This window comes from Aphis gossypii, chromosome 1 (assembly GCF_020184175.1).
Source record: "Aphis gossypii isolate Hap1 chromosome 1, ASM2018417v2, whole genome shotgun sequence".
Classification (NCBI taxonomy): domain Eukaryota; kingdom Metazoa; phylum Arthropoda; class Insecta; order Hemiptera; family Aphididae; genus Aphis; species Aphis gossypii.
Genome location: NC_065530.1, coordinates 6,543,012 through 6,562,346, shown reverse-complemented (window position 1 = coordinate 6,562,346; position 19,335 = coordinate 6,543,012). Strand labels below are relative to the sequence as shown.

At 27.6% G+C, this 19,335-nt stretch overlaps 4 protein-coding genes across 4 annotated transcripts; 3 read left to right on the top strand and 1 right to left on the bottom strand.

Moving 5' to 3' along the window:
• Window positions 1-2,798, top strand: LOC114128719 (pleiotropic regulator 1). Its single transcript, XM_027993295.2, has 9 exons — window positions 1-318; window positions 401-507; window positions 576-733; window positions 804-1,042; window positions 1,114-1,458; window positions 1,551-1,669; window positions 1,746-1,947; window positions 2,037-2,168; window positions 2,689-2,798. The coding sequence occupies exons 1-9, from the start codon at window positions 280-282 to the stop codon at window positions 2,746-2,748; spliced, it is 1,401 nt and encodes a 466-aa protein (XP_027849096.1). The 5' UTR covers window positions 1-279; the 3' UTR covers window positions 2,749-2,798.
• Window positions 2,799-3,868: 1,070 nt separating this feature from the next.
• On the top strand, window positions 3,869-7,413 carry LOC114128717 (5-methylcytosine rRNA methyltransferase NSUN4). The gene is given in 10 exon segments (XM_027993294.2): window positions 3,869-4,088; window positions 4,188-4,367; window positions 4,542-4,693; window positions 4,756-5,078; window positions 5,463-5,594; window positions 5,708-5,862; window positions 6,769-6,805; window positions 6,808-6,892; window positions 6,965-7,102; window positions 7,167-7,413. Coding segments are annotated over 10 exon segments (1,437 nt in total). The 5' UTR covers window positions 3,869-3,992; the 3' UTR covers window positions 7,306-7,413.
• A 1,915-nt stretch (window positions 7,414-9,328) lies between these two features.
• On the top strand, window positions 9,329-11,072 carry LOC114128721 (neuralized-like protein 2). The gene is made up of 2 exons (XM_027993296.2): window positions 9,329-10,463; window positions 10,853-11,072. The coding sequence occupies exons 1-2, from the start codon at window positions 9,800-9,802 to the stop codon at window positions 10,966-10,968; spliced, it is 780 nt and encodes a 259-aa protein (XP_027849097.1). The 5' UTR covers window positions 9,329-9,799; the 3' UTR covers window positions 10,969-11,072.
• LOC114128727 (myocyte-specific enhancer factor 2A homolog) lies at window positions 10,921-15,678 on the bottom strand. The gene is made up of 8 exons (XM_027993304.2): window positions 15,512-15,678; window positions 15,117-15,261; window positions 14,845-15,048; window positions 14,582-14,776; window positions 14,262-14,421; window positions 13,900-14,028; window positions 13,037-13,186; window positions 10,921-12,978 (listed from the first exon to the last, which is right to left on the bottom strand). The coding sequence occupies exons 2-8, from the start codon at window positions 15,168-15,170 to the stop codon at window positions 12,689-12,691; spliced, it is 1,182 nt and encodes a 393-aa protein (XP_027849105.2). The 5' UTR covers window positions 15,171-15,261; window positions 15,512-15,678; the 3' UTR covers window positions 10,921-12,688.
• Between the last annotated feature and the right edge of the window lie 3,657 nt (window positions 15,679-19,335).

Sequence of the window (19,335 nt, the reverse complement as noted above, 5' to 3'; positions counted from 1 at the left end):
GCACCCGGATCCCGGGTCCTATTTTCGTCGTGTTTTTCGTAGACTTATTCAGTGTTACCATTTTACGTAACAGTTGGTAATAACTAAAAATGTGCTCGCTCGTGATTGTTTAATGTTTATTATCAATTCGTCGGCGGCTACTAAACGCTTAACAGAAAATAAAATATTAAATATTAAAATCTTAAATTTTAAAAAATTAAAAAGAACGTGATTTAATTTTAAATATATATTATACATTTTCTATATATTATCTGTAAAAATTAATTAATATTAATCAATATGTCAACTAGAAGTCAAAGCGCAACAAATTTTTCAGAGGTGAGAACTATTTAATAACGTTAATAAATTTTAATAACAAATTAATACATACATATAATAATATTGTTTTAAAATACTTTAGGAAGTACAACGACACTCTGTTCATACATTAGTTTTTAGGTCACTTAAAAGGACTCATGACATGTTTTTGTCATGTCAAGGGATGCTACCACCTATAGACGAAGAAGCGTAAGTTAATTGTGCATTGTCTTGTAATCAAACAATGTTTTATTATGTATTTTTATTGTTGTGTTTAGAGAAAAGATAAAGAAACTTGTTAAAGCTCGAGATTGTTATGGTCTTGTTTTTGACAAAGTAGAACGTAATAAGATAAACATGAAGAAGTCTCAACCAAATCATCCTAAATCAGATAGCCTTGATATATATAAAGATAATCACCTTCCATTAGCCATAAGTAAGAATTTATGATGATTATTATTATTTATTGTTAATAAAACACTAGGTAATTATTTTCTAATTTTTAGCTGATAATCCTGAGAAAGTAAATAAAAATACAGAGACTAGTATGGTGTTATCGAGTCCAAGTACACAAAACATAGCTGCAGCTAATCGACTGATTAATCATATTATGCCAAAACCAAAATGGCATCCTCCATGGAAGTTATACAGAGTAATATCTGGACATTTGGGTTGGGTGCGATGTGTTACTGTTGAACCTGGGAATGAATGGTTTGCTACTGGTGCTGCTGATCGAGTTATTAAAGTAAAATTATAACATTAATTGCATAATGTTGAATATAAATTTTTATTTCATAACAATTTTTATTTTTCTAGATTTGGGATTTAGCTACTGGAAAATTGAAACTCTCCTTAACAGGACACGTGAGTACTGTGCGAGGCTTACAAGTAAGTCCTAGACACCCTTATTTATTCAGTTGTGGTGAAGATAGGCAAGTGAAATGTTGGGATTTAGAACATAATAAAGTAGTTCGACATTATCATGGACATTTGAGTGCAGTATATAGTCTTGCATTACATCCAACAATTGATGTATTATTAACTGCTGGACGAGATTCAACAGCTCGAGTATGGGACATGCGTACAAAAGCTAATGTTCACACACTTACTGGACATACAAATACAGTTGCTAGTGTTGTTGCACATGAATTTGAACCTCAAGTATGATGATTTAAATAAATTATTTATTAAACATATTTTAAAATATATCATCATTTTTCCTTTTCTTATTTTGATTTAATATTTTTGGTTAGGTATTGACTGGATCTCATGACTGTACAATTAGACTATGGGATTTAGCTGCTGGAAAAACTCGTGCAACTCTTACAAATCACAAAAAAAGTGTGAGGTCACTTGTTTTACATCCAAAAGTGTAAGTTTTAAATACTGTTTAATATTTATAGAACAATAATGATTTATTTAGTTATTTATCATTATGTGATTTAAAGGTACATGTTTGCCAGCGCAAGTCCAGATAATATAAAGCAATGGACATGCCCAGACGGGAAATTTGTACAAAATCTTACAGGTCATAATGCTATAGTTAATTGTATGGCTGTGAATTCTGATGGGGTATTGATGTCTGGAGCAAACAATGGTTCAATGTATGCTTGGGATTGGAGAACTGGTTATAACTTTCAGAGAATGCAGGTATATAATTTGTTGTGTTATGAACATTTATGATTATGTTAATTGTTTTGATTTATTATTTGTTATAAAATATATGTTATTTAATAAAGGCTCCTGTACAACCTGGATCAATGGATAGTGAAGCTGGAGTATTTGCCATGGCATTTGATAACAGTGGTACTAGACTTATTACAGCTGAAGCAGATAAAACAATAAAACTTTATCGAGAAGATGATACAGCTGTAAGTATATTACTAGTAGTTTTATGGATTAATGATAAACTATTGGCTTTACTTTAAATACCATTACTATTTTTGTTTTTGTATTTTGTGTATAATGCCGACATATTTGACATATTTATTACAATACATTTTGGTATAATGTTTATTTAAGTGATGGTTTAATGTCAATCAGCAATTAATATTAATTTATTTTAATGATGTTGTGAAGCATTATTATTGTTTTTAGGGGTGGGTCAATGTTTAATTTTATTCAAACTTGAACTTTTAACTATTTAACTTCATTAATTTTTACTCCAACTGTATTTTATAATTTTTTATGGTAAAAGTCAAAAGTTCAAATAATATTTAAATTCAACCTATTGCTAAAAAGAAACTATCATTAAAATTTTTCTTAATGTCTCCAATATTTTAATATCTTAATATATTTTTTTTATAAATTTACTATGCAAATAAGGTAAAGTTGCTATTTGATAAATATTTCTAATTTTTATATAATTTACTAATTTTGTATTTGTTTTAGACTGAAGAAAGTCATCCAATTAATTGGAAGCCAGATATAATCCGAAGAAGGAAATATTAATGTTTTTATAAGCAATTATTGACTCTAATAAATGTAAAATTTTTATTTTATGTATATTTTTAATTTTTATTATTAATAATATTATTGCTGACAAAATTATTTAAGTTCTTTTTCATCTTAAAATCAAGAAAGGTTGATGAAATTAATCTTTTATCTTTCATCAAAACCATGATTGAATTATATGGTTTTTTGATTCACTATAACTTCTAAATTATCAAGTTACAAGGTAAAGGTATAATTTATCTTGAACTTCAAGCAGTGTAATATTTAAATATTAAAATAAATAAATAATTAAAAAAATTATCTATTTTTAATTACTTAGGTTATTAACTATTCATAGCCTACATTTGGAATTAAATTAGTTCAAGAATTCCTAATGTAGTCCTAGTAAATAAATACAATTCCTATGTAACCAAAAAACTTGTCTTCATATTTTTTAAGGTTTTCAAAAATTTATCAAAATGCCTGGTTTCATTTCGTGTTTGTATAGGAAAATATGTATCCAGTGTTTTCTTTTATATTTCTGTTTTATGTAGCGAACGTAGATGTAATAAACAGTAATAACATCTTCAATGTCCACTGTTGAAATGATTCATTTTATTTAAGTTATAGTTTAATTACACTCGTATTTTAATTTGATTTTACATCTGCAGATTTAACCATAAATTGCTATCAATCGGATGGCTAGCTGCATAGTGCGTGTGTACCCTAAGCTTGAAGCCTTTGAGAGGAGGTCTAGACCCCCCTTCCGTAAAACCACCACTAATTATGTGACATATCTATACAATTTAACAAACAATATATAATATATTTTAATATCATTGATTTTAAATACTTTTTTTGTACCCCATAGGCAATGATGCATGAATCAATAAATCTTGTTAAAATATTATTTAAAAACTAAACAGTATTTCTAGATACACCTAGATTAAAAATAATAGTCATTGAATGCGTTTAAATTTAAATTAAACTTTATGTATTTAGTTCTTCTCTAGTACTTCTATGAAAATTTAAAATGCTATTATGCCACTAAAATATTTTATTTATCTTCTATAGTGATAGGAAATCGTTGGTGATAAAATAATATCATAATTGATATTTGATAGCACTATCATTAAAAGAATAAAATTTATTTCGTTTGGTTTTTATTTGAATAACGTTTTATACGATTTTAAATTTTTTATTATTATTCAAAATATATATACATACGTCTTAGTATAAACACTAAGTTTAACATATTTAAAATGTTTCGAACAAAAACGTCAACTCTTCTATCGCATTCATTACGCCATCATAATCATGTGCTAATAGTTCACGTACGAACAAAAAAAACACATTGGGTTAGTACTATAAACTAAATTGTATTATTATTATTAAGATTTAAGGAACACAATTTGTATTTGTTATAATTTGTCTTTATTTTATTACTTGTACTTCAGTCTTTAATCAAGAAGAAAATTCATCCAAAAGATAAGGCTTTAGAACATTTTGATGATTTTTACGGTTCAGTTTTTGGAAAAAAATGGAAGTCATTACGATTAGCACTGTTGTCACCACACAAATATATAGCTGTTGTTAATAATTTTGGTGATTCTGAAAAAGTTTCTCAAGAGTTAGAGGTAATAATCTATTTGTATTTACTATATTCAACCAATAGTTTTAAAGTACCTAATCTAATATATACCAGACACGATAAAAAAATCTAATATATTTAATTTATTATATAAATTAAAATATATGAATGATGACTATGTTGTTATTATATTTTTAATATATTTACTCTATATTTTCAGTGGTTGGGAGCAATGAATATCAGAAAAGTAGTAGAAGCCAATCTGCAAAAGGCCAAAGAATTAACTGATGAAAATAATATTCAAGAATTAGATAAAAAAATTAAAAAACTTTTGTTAAGTGATGAAAATAAAAGTGATACAAAAAAAGAAAAGTAAATATTTAAGAATTGTATTGATAATAAAAGTATTTATTATTTATTTTAAATATATAAAGTGTAGAATATGTGGAAAAAGCATCACTTCATGAAAGTTTATTAGAAGCAGAACATGATGAAAGTAGATTAATTGATCCTGAAGCAAATTCTAATATTGGAGGGTTATATCAATTTATCCCGGCTACTGAACTTCATGGCAAGAGTGAATGGATTCCAGAATCCCAACATTACCAATACTATGAAGAAAATTCTGATTTCCCAATTAATATATTAAATGAAGAAAGTCCTCTTAACATCCCATCTCAATTACAAGTGTTTACATTTGATCGAGGTGATTTTTCTCCATTTCCACATCCTAGATCTGGAGCTAGTAAAGTCAGTGGTAAAGTATGACATTATCTATTCATTCTATTCAATAAGATATACAATTCAAAGTATTGATATTTGATAATAGTAAAATATTATAATTAAAATTCCATTTTTAATAGTAATTTTTGTATAATAATACTGTTTTTAAATATTTGTTGCATAAATAGATACTAAAAACAAATTAAAAAAGCTAAATAAAATATATTTTTTCAATTTATTATTATGAATACCTACTTCAAACTAAAAAAAAATATATATTTATTCAAATTCGCATAAATTAACTTGGAAATGTTGTGTAACTAGGTCCACTCTATATATTATTTAATAAATTAATTTAAATTGTTGGAAATAAATCATAGTTAATAAACTTTATTGAATATTTTTGATTTGACTTTAGATTATTATTTGATGGACGGAGGTTCAATTTTACCTGTGTTCGCTCTAGATTTAAAACTTGGCGACAGAGTATTAGATATGTGTTCAGCTCCAGGTGGTAAAGCATTAGCAACACTACAAACATTATTACCAGGTTAGTTATTACTTGTTTTTATCTGTAAGGTATTTAACTTAATTATTGATGATACATTGTTGTTTAATTTGTAATTAAAAAAAATAATTTATCATTATTTGATTATATTTTAGAATCATTGGTATGCAATGATATTCAAGAATCCAGAATTAAAAAAATACATAATGTTATGTCTGAATATATTTCTGACTATCAAAGTTGGGGCTCACGTCTTATGTTTACACAAATTAATGCACGACACATTAATGAACCTGATGTATACAATAAAGTAATTATTTAAATTCTATATTTAGAATTTATTTATTTTTATTAAAAAAAAATTATACCTAATCTTAGTTTAAGTATTTTAAATGCATAGCTAGGTGAGTGGCTATTAGTTTAGAATGCTGTTTTATTATTATTTTTTTTTAATAATTTGGGCAAGAAATAAACAAGTGTTTTTAGACAAATCATTATTACTTATTACTAGGGTCTGGATTTATATTCTCTAAATATGTCTAAAATATGATGCTTAAATTCTCTAAAAAAATTGCAAAATTATTAACACTTTGATCTTAGCTGATAGGTGATGTATTTTCATAAAGTATTTTTTTTTTTTTTATTAAATCAAAATTATAGTAATTATCAAATCCATTTGCCGTAAATTTTTTTAAGTACCTTTTTATTAAAATAATAAGAAATCGGCATTTTTCTCAAAATGGACCGTATATTTCCAAATATGCTACATATTTTTTAATATGCAAAAAAAAAAATTTTTCCTGTGAACTTAGTATTCAATGAATCTTCCACAATTTGTACTTTCATAAGACTGCATATAATCATTAGCAATATGTGAAAACACTTAAATCCGTGCCCTACTTATTACCAACTTTAGATCCTCTAATAATATTATTTTTAATATTATTTTTATTATTTTTAGTCCATAGTAGGCTTGGTATTTTATTCTAGTTATTAAGTTATTTAATTATTAATTATCCTCCAGGTTTTATAAATTGCAATTAATTGAGTAAAACATGAAATAAATAAAAATTAAACAGCCCTCTTTAAAATTATATCAAGTTAATATTTACTTAAAAGTTAAATGATATCCTTCTTAATACATTCAACTTCTATAGTTCATTTTGTTGTAAATTTTTGCACGAATAAAATAATTATATATTCTATTTATTATCAGATATTAGTAGATGTTCCATGCACAAATGATCGTCACAGTTTGAAAATGATGAAAATAACATGTTCAAACCTACTCGTGCTAAGGAACGCTTACAATTGCCTGAAATACAAGCTGATATTTTAAAGTAATACATACCTATATTTATGTTGATGTATGTATTGATATTTAAATGTATAATACATTTTATTCTTCTCAGAACTGCTTTAATGAACATTTCCGTGGGCGGTACAGTAGTTTATTCAACCTGTTCCTTATCACCCATTCAAAATGACGGTGTTGTCAAAATGGCTTTGAAGAAAATATGGGAAGAAACAAATCATCAAATTGTTGTTAAGTATGTTTTTTTCAATCAAAAATAATGAAACTATCGAATTATAAATATTTATTTTATTGTTTAGAGACTTGACAAAGCAATTTGAACCTCTGAAGTCGTTGTACTCATTTGGAAAAGGGTTGAAATTTGGTCAAATGGTGATGCCGTTTTTACCACTTAACTATGGGCCATTATATTTATGTAAATTAGTTAGAGTAAAATAGTTGTTGACGTATTTATGTATTGTTTAATTTAATGTCCTATAAATATATTGATTTGTTAAAAAAAAATTAATTTTGTAAAAATTATAGTACACTTTAATACTAAAATGATGCTCAATTATTGAAAATGAATATCTTTCTAATAATTAGTACTATTGGAGTAGTACTAGGTATTAGTGGATCCCTTATCATCCTTCCACCTAAAATCACTCTTGGGCGATACACTTGTGTATTTAAGTTGAAACATAGTCTTGCATTATGTCAATGCATTTTATTATTACCTTATTCATTTTTGACACATTAAATAAATCAACGTCACTTATATTTCCAATATGTTTATGAAGAAATTAGGTTGTTTTTCTATTTACCTATTGCATTAGCAATTGTTTTTTTACAAATTAAGTTCATTTTCTTTTTGAAATATGATTTTGTAAATATTTGTTAGACGGCTGTTAGAAACCAAGACATTCTCCAAATTTAATTCTGGATATTTAGTATTAATATATTGAGTTACTTCGTCCAATTTATCTTTTAAACTCATTATTAATCTTATAAATTGTTTTCTGTGGCAGAATTAACAATTCATCGATATTTTTTGTTGTTCGAGTAAAAACTCTTCTGTCTTTGACTATTTTGTGTCGGAATTAAAAATTTGTCGACACTTAGTTGTTGAGTAAGACATTTTTCGACAACTAAAATTTTAACTAAAACTACTTTTTTTTTAAAATTTTTTTAACTATCACTACCACTAAAATTACTATTTTGTTCAAGCTACAACTACTATTAATACTAATTATAACTTTTGCTGCTGTAAATAAATATGGAAATCAACTGGAAAAAACACCGGAAAAGTTTAAAAAAAATATGTTTTAATTCTAAAATTACTAAAATATATTATAATTATGATAGTGCTCTTCTATTTTAATTCGCGATTTACCTTGTAAATGCTATGACAATAGCAGACATTATTAATACAATTAAAATAATTTAAGCATACAACAATTAAATGCATTACTTTACTTTACGGTACCGGTGTAATAAGACAGCATCCTTGAAATTAAATGCAATGCAACCCAACGTACAAGGTATCTACTAGTTGTTCCAGAAAATAGTCCCCTGGCTCTAGTCCCCCCAGCATCACACACATATTTATTATTATTATGTAATTTATAAAGTCAATTTTGAAAGAAATTCGTGGGCGTCCATTTGGGGTAAGATGAAACACTTACCCCTAGTTAAATAATATTAACTACTATATAATTGATTAATGATTATATTATATTCTATTTTTTTCTATATTTATTAAAATTTATTTTGATTAACTATAAAATAACAAAACAAATTTGAATTATTTATATTAATTATTATTTAGCACACCTATTTATATTTATATGTTGAAATCATATTACATCATTTTAGCTAAAATTTAAGGTTTTTTATTCCCCTCCCCTTCTTAAAATGTTACCCATGGGTGTCAATGGAGGAGTTCAGTACACTTTACCTTTAAAGGTCTAATTTTTATGAATTTTAATAACAAAATAAATGGTAAATATTCATGATTTTAATGAATTTTTGTCAATATTTGAACTTTAAAAGCTAATAAAAAAAAAATGTGCCTATGTATTTTTATAATTTTTGAATCACAATAATGTATGAGGAACTATTAAATTTTCAAGTATTTTGACTCAACAAAATAATTTTTATCGATATTTAAAAAATAAAACTAGGTAAACAAAAAGAAATATTTCATTTCACTATAAATAGCATTGAAATGAGTGAAGTATTTTGAAAATTAAATCATGTAAAAAAAATGCCAATTTTAATAACTGGTAAAATTTTCAAATATCGTCGACTCATACTTTTTGAATAATAACAAATACTTAAAATCGTGATCGTTACTGACAACAATAATAAATTATTACATACCTACTTGTGCATACCGATTAAGTACTTATAAAATATAATCGAAAACCGTGGGCGGGCTCTTTGCTCATTGATAAGACGATTGATTAGATAACAAAGTGTTGGTTATTCAAACTTTAAAGATTCGTAAGATTTATCATCTTCATCGCATAATAATAATAATAATAATAATAACAAATAATATACACGACTTTTGTTGTTGTTTTTACTTGTTGTTGATGTTGATTTTTGATATCTGCTGATCGGCTATTAGTGCTCGGTTCCGCGGTAGGGTACGCCGAAGACGTGTATTGACTACCTTCAGTAAGTCCGCTCATCGCGTTCGTCGTATTATTGTTGTCGTTCGTCGTCGTCGCGATTTCATAGTGCACCGCAAATCGCGAGCCCCGCGAGATGACTCGGAGTTAGTGTGGCCGACCACGGCCGCTGCCGCCGATGGTCGTCGTCTCTGACGGGGGTGTGGTAGTGGTGGTGCGGCAGCCGCAGCCGGTGTCTGCTCGGAGGAAGAACGCCACCGTCCCCTAAATCGTGCCCTCGTCGATATCGACCCACGTCCCCGAGTCGTGTCCGAGCCATGTCCGAGAAGCAGCCTTGCACTTATCAGCAGACGCGGTTTCACCGGTTCCACGGTTACAACCTGAGCCTGCACGACCAGGACACGGTGGCCCACCGGGAGATGAGCTTCGCCAACGCCATAGTGTTCAGCGAACGGTCGCTGTCGCCGGGCGAGGTGTTCCTCATCGAGATCGAGAGCAGCGAGAACGGCTGGTCCGGACACATCCGGCTGGGCCTGACGCAGCTCGATCCGGACGCGTTGCAGCGCAGCGGCCATCTGCTGCCGCAGTGCGCCATACCGGACATGGTGTCCAACAAGACGATGGGCGAGTCTTGGGTGTGCGCACTGACCAAACACCAGGCCTGGTACGACGCCAACTATCTCACCAACTACTTCCGGCTGGACGGCAATCACGTATTCACGTCCCGGGGCACGTTCCCGACCAGCATTCTCAAGTCGTCGCGCGACGACAAAATGGATATCCTGCCGACGGACGTGGGCAGCAGGGTCGGCGTGTTGTACTTGCCCTGCGGCCAGAACATGGCCGTCATGCATTTCATCATCAACGGCGAGTTTGTCGTACCGCTTTCGAGGACCATACCGTATAACGATGGTCCTATCAGAGCAGTCATCGATGTATACGGTGCCACCAAACGGGTCCGTGTAATACAAGTGTACAACGGTAAGCAGTGACTGTTAATAATCCATAATTATACATAAGTGCAGATGTTTTGGTGATCGGTGTGCATTATTTTTCTACAAATGCCATCAAAATGCATGTTACACAGTGTTTGTAATCTTATAGATGTTGAGTTACCAAGGTCCTTGCGTTTAAACCGTGCCTCCTTACTTGATAGTTGTTGTTTGGTTCTTATTTAATTTGACTGAAACAAATGCTTGACATTTATTGTACACTGCATTGCCCACAACTCTAATGATTCTATCACAGAATAGTTCTGTGATTCTATCAGCTTTATAGATAAATATTAATAATAATGCTGTTCCTGCTTTTACATATACTTTGGTATTTTGTATTCAGTAATTATCATGAAATTGTTTTTGTGTTTCTAGTGAATTCGTTGCAGAGTGCGTGCAGGGAAACTATTCTGAAGAACATCAAAGCAGCATCTGTATCAAAATTACCATTACCCAACGCTCTTAAAGAGTATCTCCTTTATAAGACTTAATCGGTGATTACATTTATAAGTTTATGACCCTAATTATAGTTTCCATGCAGTAATTGTATTTTTCTTTTACCATTATATAAGTTATTTTATTTATTTTATTATAATTTTAATTGTTTTTATTTTGTGCCTGGAGAACACAGTATGATGTGCAATACCTATATTATGATGTTTAATATATTTTTTTGTTTTGTTTCATCAAAAATGTTATTTAATATTTTTATTACTTAAAAAAAATAAAAACTGCTTAGGCATGAAATTAATCCTTTTGATAGGAAATGGTAATCTATATTTACCAGAGCACTAGTGTTATTAAAAAATAATGATAAATATGTACTTAAAGTTCCTATTAAATTGTAAAAACAGAATAATTTAACTAAAGCATATTAACTGGTAATTATTGAATTTAAAAATATTATTAAGATGGATCATTTAAATGTATAAAATATCTTTAATTTAAAACTTATATAATGATCTAAATAACCGCATAGGTCCAATTTTTATTTAAAATTCTTACTCAGTATTTATTTTTTCATAGAATTAAGGACTAGTTGCAGATTAATTAGTGTTTGATTTACTGCACATATGTTAATGTAGACCAGGATTTGCAAACCTTTTTAAACAAGAGCTACATTTGAAATTTTATGTCCCTGATGATCAACATCCAGGATAATTTAGGTCTTTGATGAGTAAATAAAAAAAAAGGTCTAAGCTCCAAAGAATAATTATTTATTGTTTCTTCATAATAATAATAATAATCATAATAATTTATTATGCGATCGACCAATAATGGTAAAATTAATTTTTATAATGATCGACTTATATTCCTAGAAAGATTGGTCGGGGACCCCTTATGTAGACAGATCATTGACTCTCGAGTTCTGTCATGTGTTTTGTACTGCACATTATTACAGTATATTTAATATTTAAAGTCACCTCCATAATTATGCATCCTCCTATTATTTTGATTGTAGAAAGCTAATCACAAAAATTAATCTAATGATATCTTGGAATGGGAAAACTATTATGCAATATCTCACTAGTTCTTTGATAATTTGATCACATACTGGAATAAACTATTATTTTTTTATTGCTTCTTTATTTTAAATGTTCAATCAATTTAATTTGCCATAAATTAATGTCATTAAGGTATAGAACTTAAAATTTAAGATAAAAGAAATAAACATGTATTGTAATATTGTTATATTATAATCATTAATAATTATGACAAATTTACATTTATCAAATTAAAGATCTAAATAATAATGTAAAAATATTTTAAATAATTATAATTAATAATAATTAATAATACTAAAATTTAACATACAATATTAATAAATATAGCTGTAAAAACTATGGAACAAGAGCTAAAAACCAGTTCTAAATATAATAATACATATAACTAATCAATTTTTTTTTTCAAAAGTGATACATAATATGTCCTTAAAACTATTCAATAAAATAATATCTAGACCAAATAAACTTAACCAACATTTTTTATATGTTCAATTGTATGTAAATATTAAAATGATTACATTTTTTTAAATAGGATATTTGAACAAAGGACTCAAATGACTACATTTTTAAATTGAATTGTATTATGTATATAATTAAATATAAATGAATACCAATAATTGTTACCTAAAGTACAGTCTTAAAAAAAAAATGTATAAAATAAAAGCAATAAAATTTGGAATGTTTAAATTTAAAAGTACATGTAATTTTAAGAGTCATTTGTATTACTACTTAGTGGTGTATGTTCACTAATGATTGTATCATCAGAACTCATTATCAAATCTTTTTTGACCTGTATACGTTGTTTAAATCCTGCATAAACTTTACGTTCCTGCTTTGGGGTCTGTCTATTTTGAGATATGCTACTTTGGATTTCCAAAGATTTCTGTGGTGGTATTTTTACCATTTTCTTAGAGGTATGTAAAATATTATAAGGACGGTACCTTGCATTATTTTCAGGATGACTTTTAGGAGATTTATTTTGAATAACATCCAAACCTATTTAATAAATTTAATTAATTTTAGGTTTTAGTAAAATGTATTTATTATACATTACTTGAGTGAGTATTTGGAATTAATGGTGGTTTCGGAACATCTGATGTTAATTGTAGATTTGTATTGCTTTTTACTTCTTCAGGTGTATTAGCGTCATCTTCGATTATTTCTACATCAGCTACTTCATCTTTTTTTTCGACTTTAATATTAACTAAAATTGTTATCATTAAAAAGTTAAAAAGGCACATAACACAAACATAAAGTCTTTTGAAGTATAATATTTAAAGAAATTGAAGATGTGTGACACATATAAATAGTGTATATTTTATACACATCAACTCCAGCACAAAAGTATAGTAGAGTTCAATTAATTCATATACTATTTAAATTTTTTTATATTTGTTTGAAATTAAATTGTTTATTAAATAATTTCCAGTAGTTTTGACTAAAATAATTTAATGCAAAATATTTCAGAAAAAAAATATGCCGAGTAAAATATAAAATTAACCTTATACACATACAGAAGTGTCTACATGATATAATATTTAATATAGGCTGGGTATATTTGGATAAATATTTAAAAATATATTTTGACTTTAGTTTGTAAACCCACTAGATTATCAAGTAGAATGTTTTACTGATTATGTTTAAAAATATAATATATTTGAAAGCTCACACTATCCTTTTGAAGCTATGTTACATTTAGCTCATCTAAACATTTAATCATATTTATAAAAAAAAATGTATCTAATACTACATTTTTACCACTATAAGAAATTCAAATTAAAGTACTTAAAATGATAAAAGGTTCTTCATAAGTTGTTATAAATATTAATTAAAAAATTATAGTTGTGCTCCATCTAATTCTAATAATTGTTTAATGACATATTATATATTTATATTCAATAATATATGTTAGGTTACCTGGCAAAGGTAGTTGTCTCGAGGTGGTTGGAGGAGAAATATATCTTTCTATATTTGCTTGGTGTAAATTGTCATCAATGTCTTCAAAATCATCATCAGCACCACTGTCAATTTTTAACTCGTCATCACCTAAAAATTAATTATTAATACTTGTGTTACTTAATTGGTATTTAATAAATATATTATCAGTGGCATAGCTAAAGAGTAACGGGTTATAACCTCTCGAAATGTATCTTATTTAGTAAAACATACAATCGTTTCAAGACATAAGTATATTTATTTATTTATAATAAAAATTTAACCTCCCCCTCACACAAATTTATTTTTCTGGCTATGCCACTGCATATTTTTAAGATTCATACTCATGTCTGAGTCACTGGAATTCACTCGTTTAGTGTTTTCAATAGAATTATTCTCTCGTATTTTTCTTATAGCTTCTGGAATTTCGTTTTCAGGAATGCCAGGAATATATTCACATTCAAGACCATTACTATCTTCATCATCATCTTCGTCATACTCATCCTTAGAAAGTTTATAAAAATGTTAGAAAAGTTATAGTAGGTATTACTTATAGTATTTACTAGGTATTTATATATATTTAAAAAAATAAAAACAATAAGTAGTTAAAATGGCGTAAATTATTATATTATATAAGTAGATATTACAAGTTATTAATACTTACATCCATTATTCTTCTTCCATGTGTCATAAGTATTCTAAATTCTTCATCAGAAATATCATTGTGTTTAAGTTTAATTCTAGGAGTGGACATTACTTTAAATTGTTTGGGTTGAGCTATAGTATTAGGCTCATCAATAACACACGAATCAACAGATTTAGAATTAGAATTTCTAGGGCCTTCTCTCCTGTTTAGTTGCTAAAATTTTAAAATGTAATTAGTAAAAATTAACTACACTTAAATCGTATAAATAATTTTGATTTTACAGCAATAATATTGGTGTTTGTCAATGATTCGTGTGGTTCACTATATTCAGTATATTTAAGTAATACTTGGTCCATGTCTGTACTAGCATACTGATACAACTTGTTGGACTTGTTAAAAATAATGATAGCTACTTCACAATCACATAACACACTTAACTCGTAAGCTTTCTTCATAACACCAAATTTTCGTTTGTTAAATGTCACCTATAAAAGTTGTTAATTAACATTAAGAACTTGAAAATTTTAATAATAATACTATTAATACTACATACATGACGGTTTCGTTCGTCTGTGATTTTGGATATATTAATTTTCTTGCGTCCCATGATGCACGATTACTAATGAGTAATGGCAATTGATTATTTTAACTTGACTTCAGAGTTCGGACAATGTAGTGATCTTCTAATTGTAAATTACCTTTAAATAAAAAAAAATAAGTTTAGTGATAACAATAATATATAACACGCTTATACGCAAACAATAATACAGTGATGGTTTCCTAATGTATTGTACCGTTTGGTAGCTGGTACCAACAAAAGTTAAGAACATTAGAATATAATATGAATTCTGAATAACTACTAATAGCGGATAATATGTATTTGTATTTTTGACTGTTGTCTGTTGGACATTTTAAAAATAAATATTAATAATAATCTTAGGAAAATACCTGTTTGAAAGTATTAAAATAGGATCCTGAAACGTTTAAAATTAGAACTATGTTTGTAAAAATTAAAAATACAATCTGTAATCCGTGGTGCGTGTTTTATTTTTTTCCAAGTATGTAAGGTTATCTCACGTCCTATTGAAAACTATTTCTATAATTTCTATAATTTTCAACATTCAATTCATTAAAGTATCCAAAGAGATTTTATGTCTTGAGATAATGTAAAAATAAATTATAACCACGGTTATACAGGTACAACTACTATAATAAACATTGGTAAATGGTTGAGATAATGTTAAAATTTTGTAACCGTGGTAAGATGATGGATATTTCGTACAATACTTACCTTACTGTCACGAGATGGCGACACTACTATACATTTCTCCTATTTTAAATACCAAGGTATTTAAGGTAAAAAATATTTTATTATTTCATTTACAGAGCAAATATTCTCTGCGTTAAAAAAAAAATCCGACCAATAACTAACTTTTCTATTTTTATCCCTTTATACACCTTTTAACCCCTTTATGGAGCATTTTTAGTGGGTGTCTACGTCATATAACGAAACTACTTACCAAATTTCTGTGCTTATAGCTTCGATGGTTTCGACTAGGTGATAAGAAATCAGTGAGCCAGAAGCCCAGAACGTGTTATTTTATATAATATATTATATTATACTATGCATGTAGATTATTTACTGTGATAGTACTTCGATAAATCTGTAATTATTTAATTAATATGCAGCTATGCAGCATTTTATTTTCGACACAAAATAATTGTAGATACTATTATAGTTAACTACATAGAGTGATCATTTTTAAAATGTGTATTAATTATATCGGAAGTATTAGGCTTTAAGGTGTTTTTTAGTTTTTGGAAATATTATTTTCAAATTAGGTATTTGAATTACTTCAAACAACGCCGCATATAGTAAAACATTTATATTATTTATATTGTTCTATCATATTATTATGTACGAGTTCATATATATGATATAACAATATTTATTATATATTTATTATTTATATAGTATTTGTTTTATTCTAATAATGTTTTAATTTTTAATTATTTTTTGAATGCCAGCATACTTTTGATTTCTTATTCCAATGCCCAATATTTTTCTGAGAATTTTAAACTAGTAATTATCGATCTAGATCGATTTTCAATCAGTTTTTGAAAATAGGTATATAATAAATTATTACAGTCATAATGGCACAAATATACAAAGATAAAATAAAGTTTTAAATTAATACTTAATAAAATATATTTTGATGATTACCTATAGTATTGTTAATTACACTGTAATTAATACAAGAAAATGTATTGTAAATGAATCAAATCACTCTTTGATTGACTATTAATTAAGGAAATAGTTATTCATACTTCATAATAGGCCATTTTCTATTTTTTTTTATACATAGATAGTAGATACTATTTCTATGATTATCAATATAATCCATGTCAACTGTCAAGTATAATATATCATTCATTAATTAAATTAGGTTATCGTTTATTAATATTATACCTACTCAATAAAGATAATTAAATATTGTATTATTTGTACATTATAAATATTGTTACAGAATTTCAATAGCGTTTATTTCACTATTTAGAATCTTACATCTCCGAGGTAACGTGTTTAACTACCCACCATTGATTTTGTAATAAAATATAATATTGTAAAATCAATGTTGTCTCTACTTCAGACCGCAACTCCTCGTGGATGACTAATAAACTGTGTAAAAATTGTTCTAAATTACGTTTATAATATAAATTTATATTCTAAAACGACGAAAATTATTTCGTAAACAGTATTAAAAACGAATACGCAATGATAATTTTATTTAAGAACGCTTTCAGAGTTTTGTGAATATAGTCGTAAAAACGGGCGAGATACATTATTTCGAACTTATGATTTATGAGTGATTCTTTTTTATGCTTCCATTAGATCAGTAGTTCTCAACCTTTTTTGATTCATGTCACTTTTAACCACTAGAATCAAAATAGTAACAATCTTAGCTTTATATTTAAAAATTATTCTTTATAAAAAAAAAAAATACAGTACACAGAAAAAAACGTTCAAAACGTTGATATTAATAAGAATATAATAATATGATTTTTTTCGCAAAAATGTTTTTCCTTTTCTCGTTGATTTTTATGTTACCCCTAAGCTGGGTCCATGTCACCCCGGTTTAGAACTACTGCATTAGATAAATAATTTTATTAATTATTCCTTCTCCTTTCAAAAAAAAAAAAAAAAAAATACAAAATACAAAATCCTTGCTACACCTGATTTATAAAGATCGTTAAGGAAATTATAACGCCGCAATAAGGGGAAATTTTAAAGTTGGGCGTACTGCATATAGTGCATATTATTAGGTAAAATACAACCTGAATTATTGTATATTGCGTGTGTTCTTAGTACCTACCTACACAAACTTTATTTAAATGTAGTATACTAGTACTCTAGTTTATAGTGTTTAATATAATATATCAAACTATGTGGGTAAAGATAAAAAAAATCTGTTCATTTTATGAAAAGTTCAACTAAGCAGGCAAACGTATTAAAAACAAAAAAATTTTAATAAAAATACTGCGGAAAACCGCTTTGCCACAGAGGTTTCGTGTGTAATATGTCGGCATTGAGTAGGTCACTGCAATGGACGTGTTCATTTAAATTCAATGGTAAATCGAATGCGTCACAAATCCACACGAGGATCTACATTTTTTAAATGAATGCAGTGTCGTATAACCGCATCTATACTTCGCACCACGAGAGACTACAATCCGACGATGACCAAAACACATCGTCCGCATATCAGTCACCAGCCCACGGAAGCTACCACATGGTAGTTAATTTGGATGTGCACAGAGTTGCGGTCTCTCGCTGCGCGAAGTTTATTTCCACAGAATTAAAAAAAATAAAACACTGGAGCTAGAGGGGCTCCTAGTTTATCAAAGTTCACACTATGAATTATGTAATCGGTGTCCATCACATGGCATAATAATATCTACTTATATAGTTATATGTAATTTAAAAGCATATGGAATTGATGGGAAATACCTATTGAGATCTCGTCACATCGGCGTAAAATCATGTTATAATTAAATTATTATCTGTAAAGCAATCATATCTAATCATTGTATCCCGGTCAATTTCCCATATTATTTACGCGAATTTAGTTCTGTGAATATTATGTTTATGTAACTGTTCTCTGTTAGCATTACTCTTTGCTGTAATGTAACTGATTTGTTACTGATCACGCAAATAGTTTTCTAAAATATTAAAGTTTTAAATATGAACATGAAATCAGTGTAATACTGAGATGTAGTCAAAGAAAAATGAAAAGTTTTTAAAAAATAATTATAATATTAATAGTTAAGTATTTTTAAATTCAAATGCTTAAATATACTGAATTTTAATCGGGTTAAATCGAATGGGAATACATTACAAATTGTGTAAAGTTAAATTATTATTAATATTTAGATTTTAGTGACTAGCTTTTTTTTCCCAAGAAATAAACATACATACATTCGAGTGAAAACGTTGAAACCAAAATTATTGTTCAACAAGCTTAGTTACAATACCTACCAGTAAAAAAAGAAAATTGATAATTATCTTAGTGATCGTCGTCCAAAGATACGTATTGCCTAATAATAACGAAATAACTAATAGAAGCAATTTTTACATGTAAAAACGTAAAATTAATTAGATGAACGTATAGTATTTCTTGAGAATGTTACGAAGTTTGTTAAAGTTTCCAAAATAATTTTATAAAGTACACGAATAGTTTAAAAACATTGAAGTATGAATATTTTATTTTAGC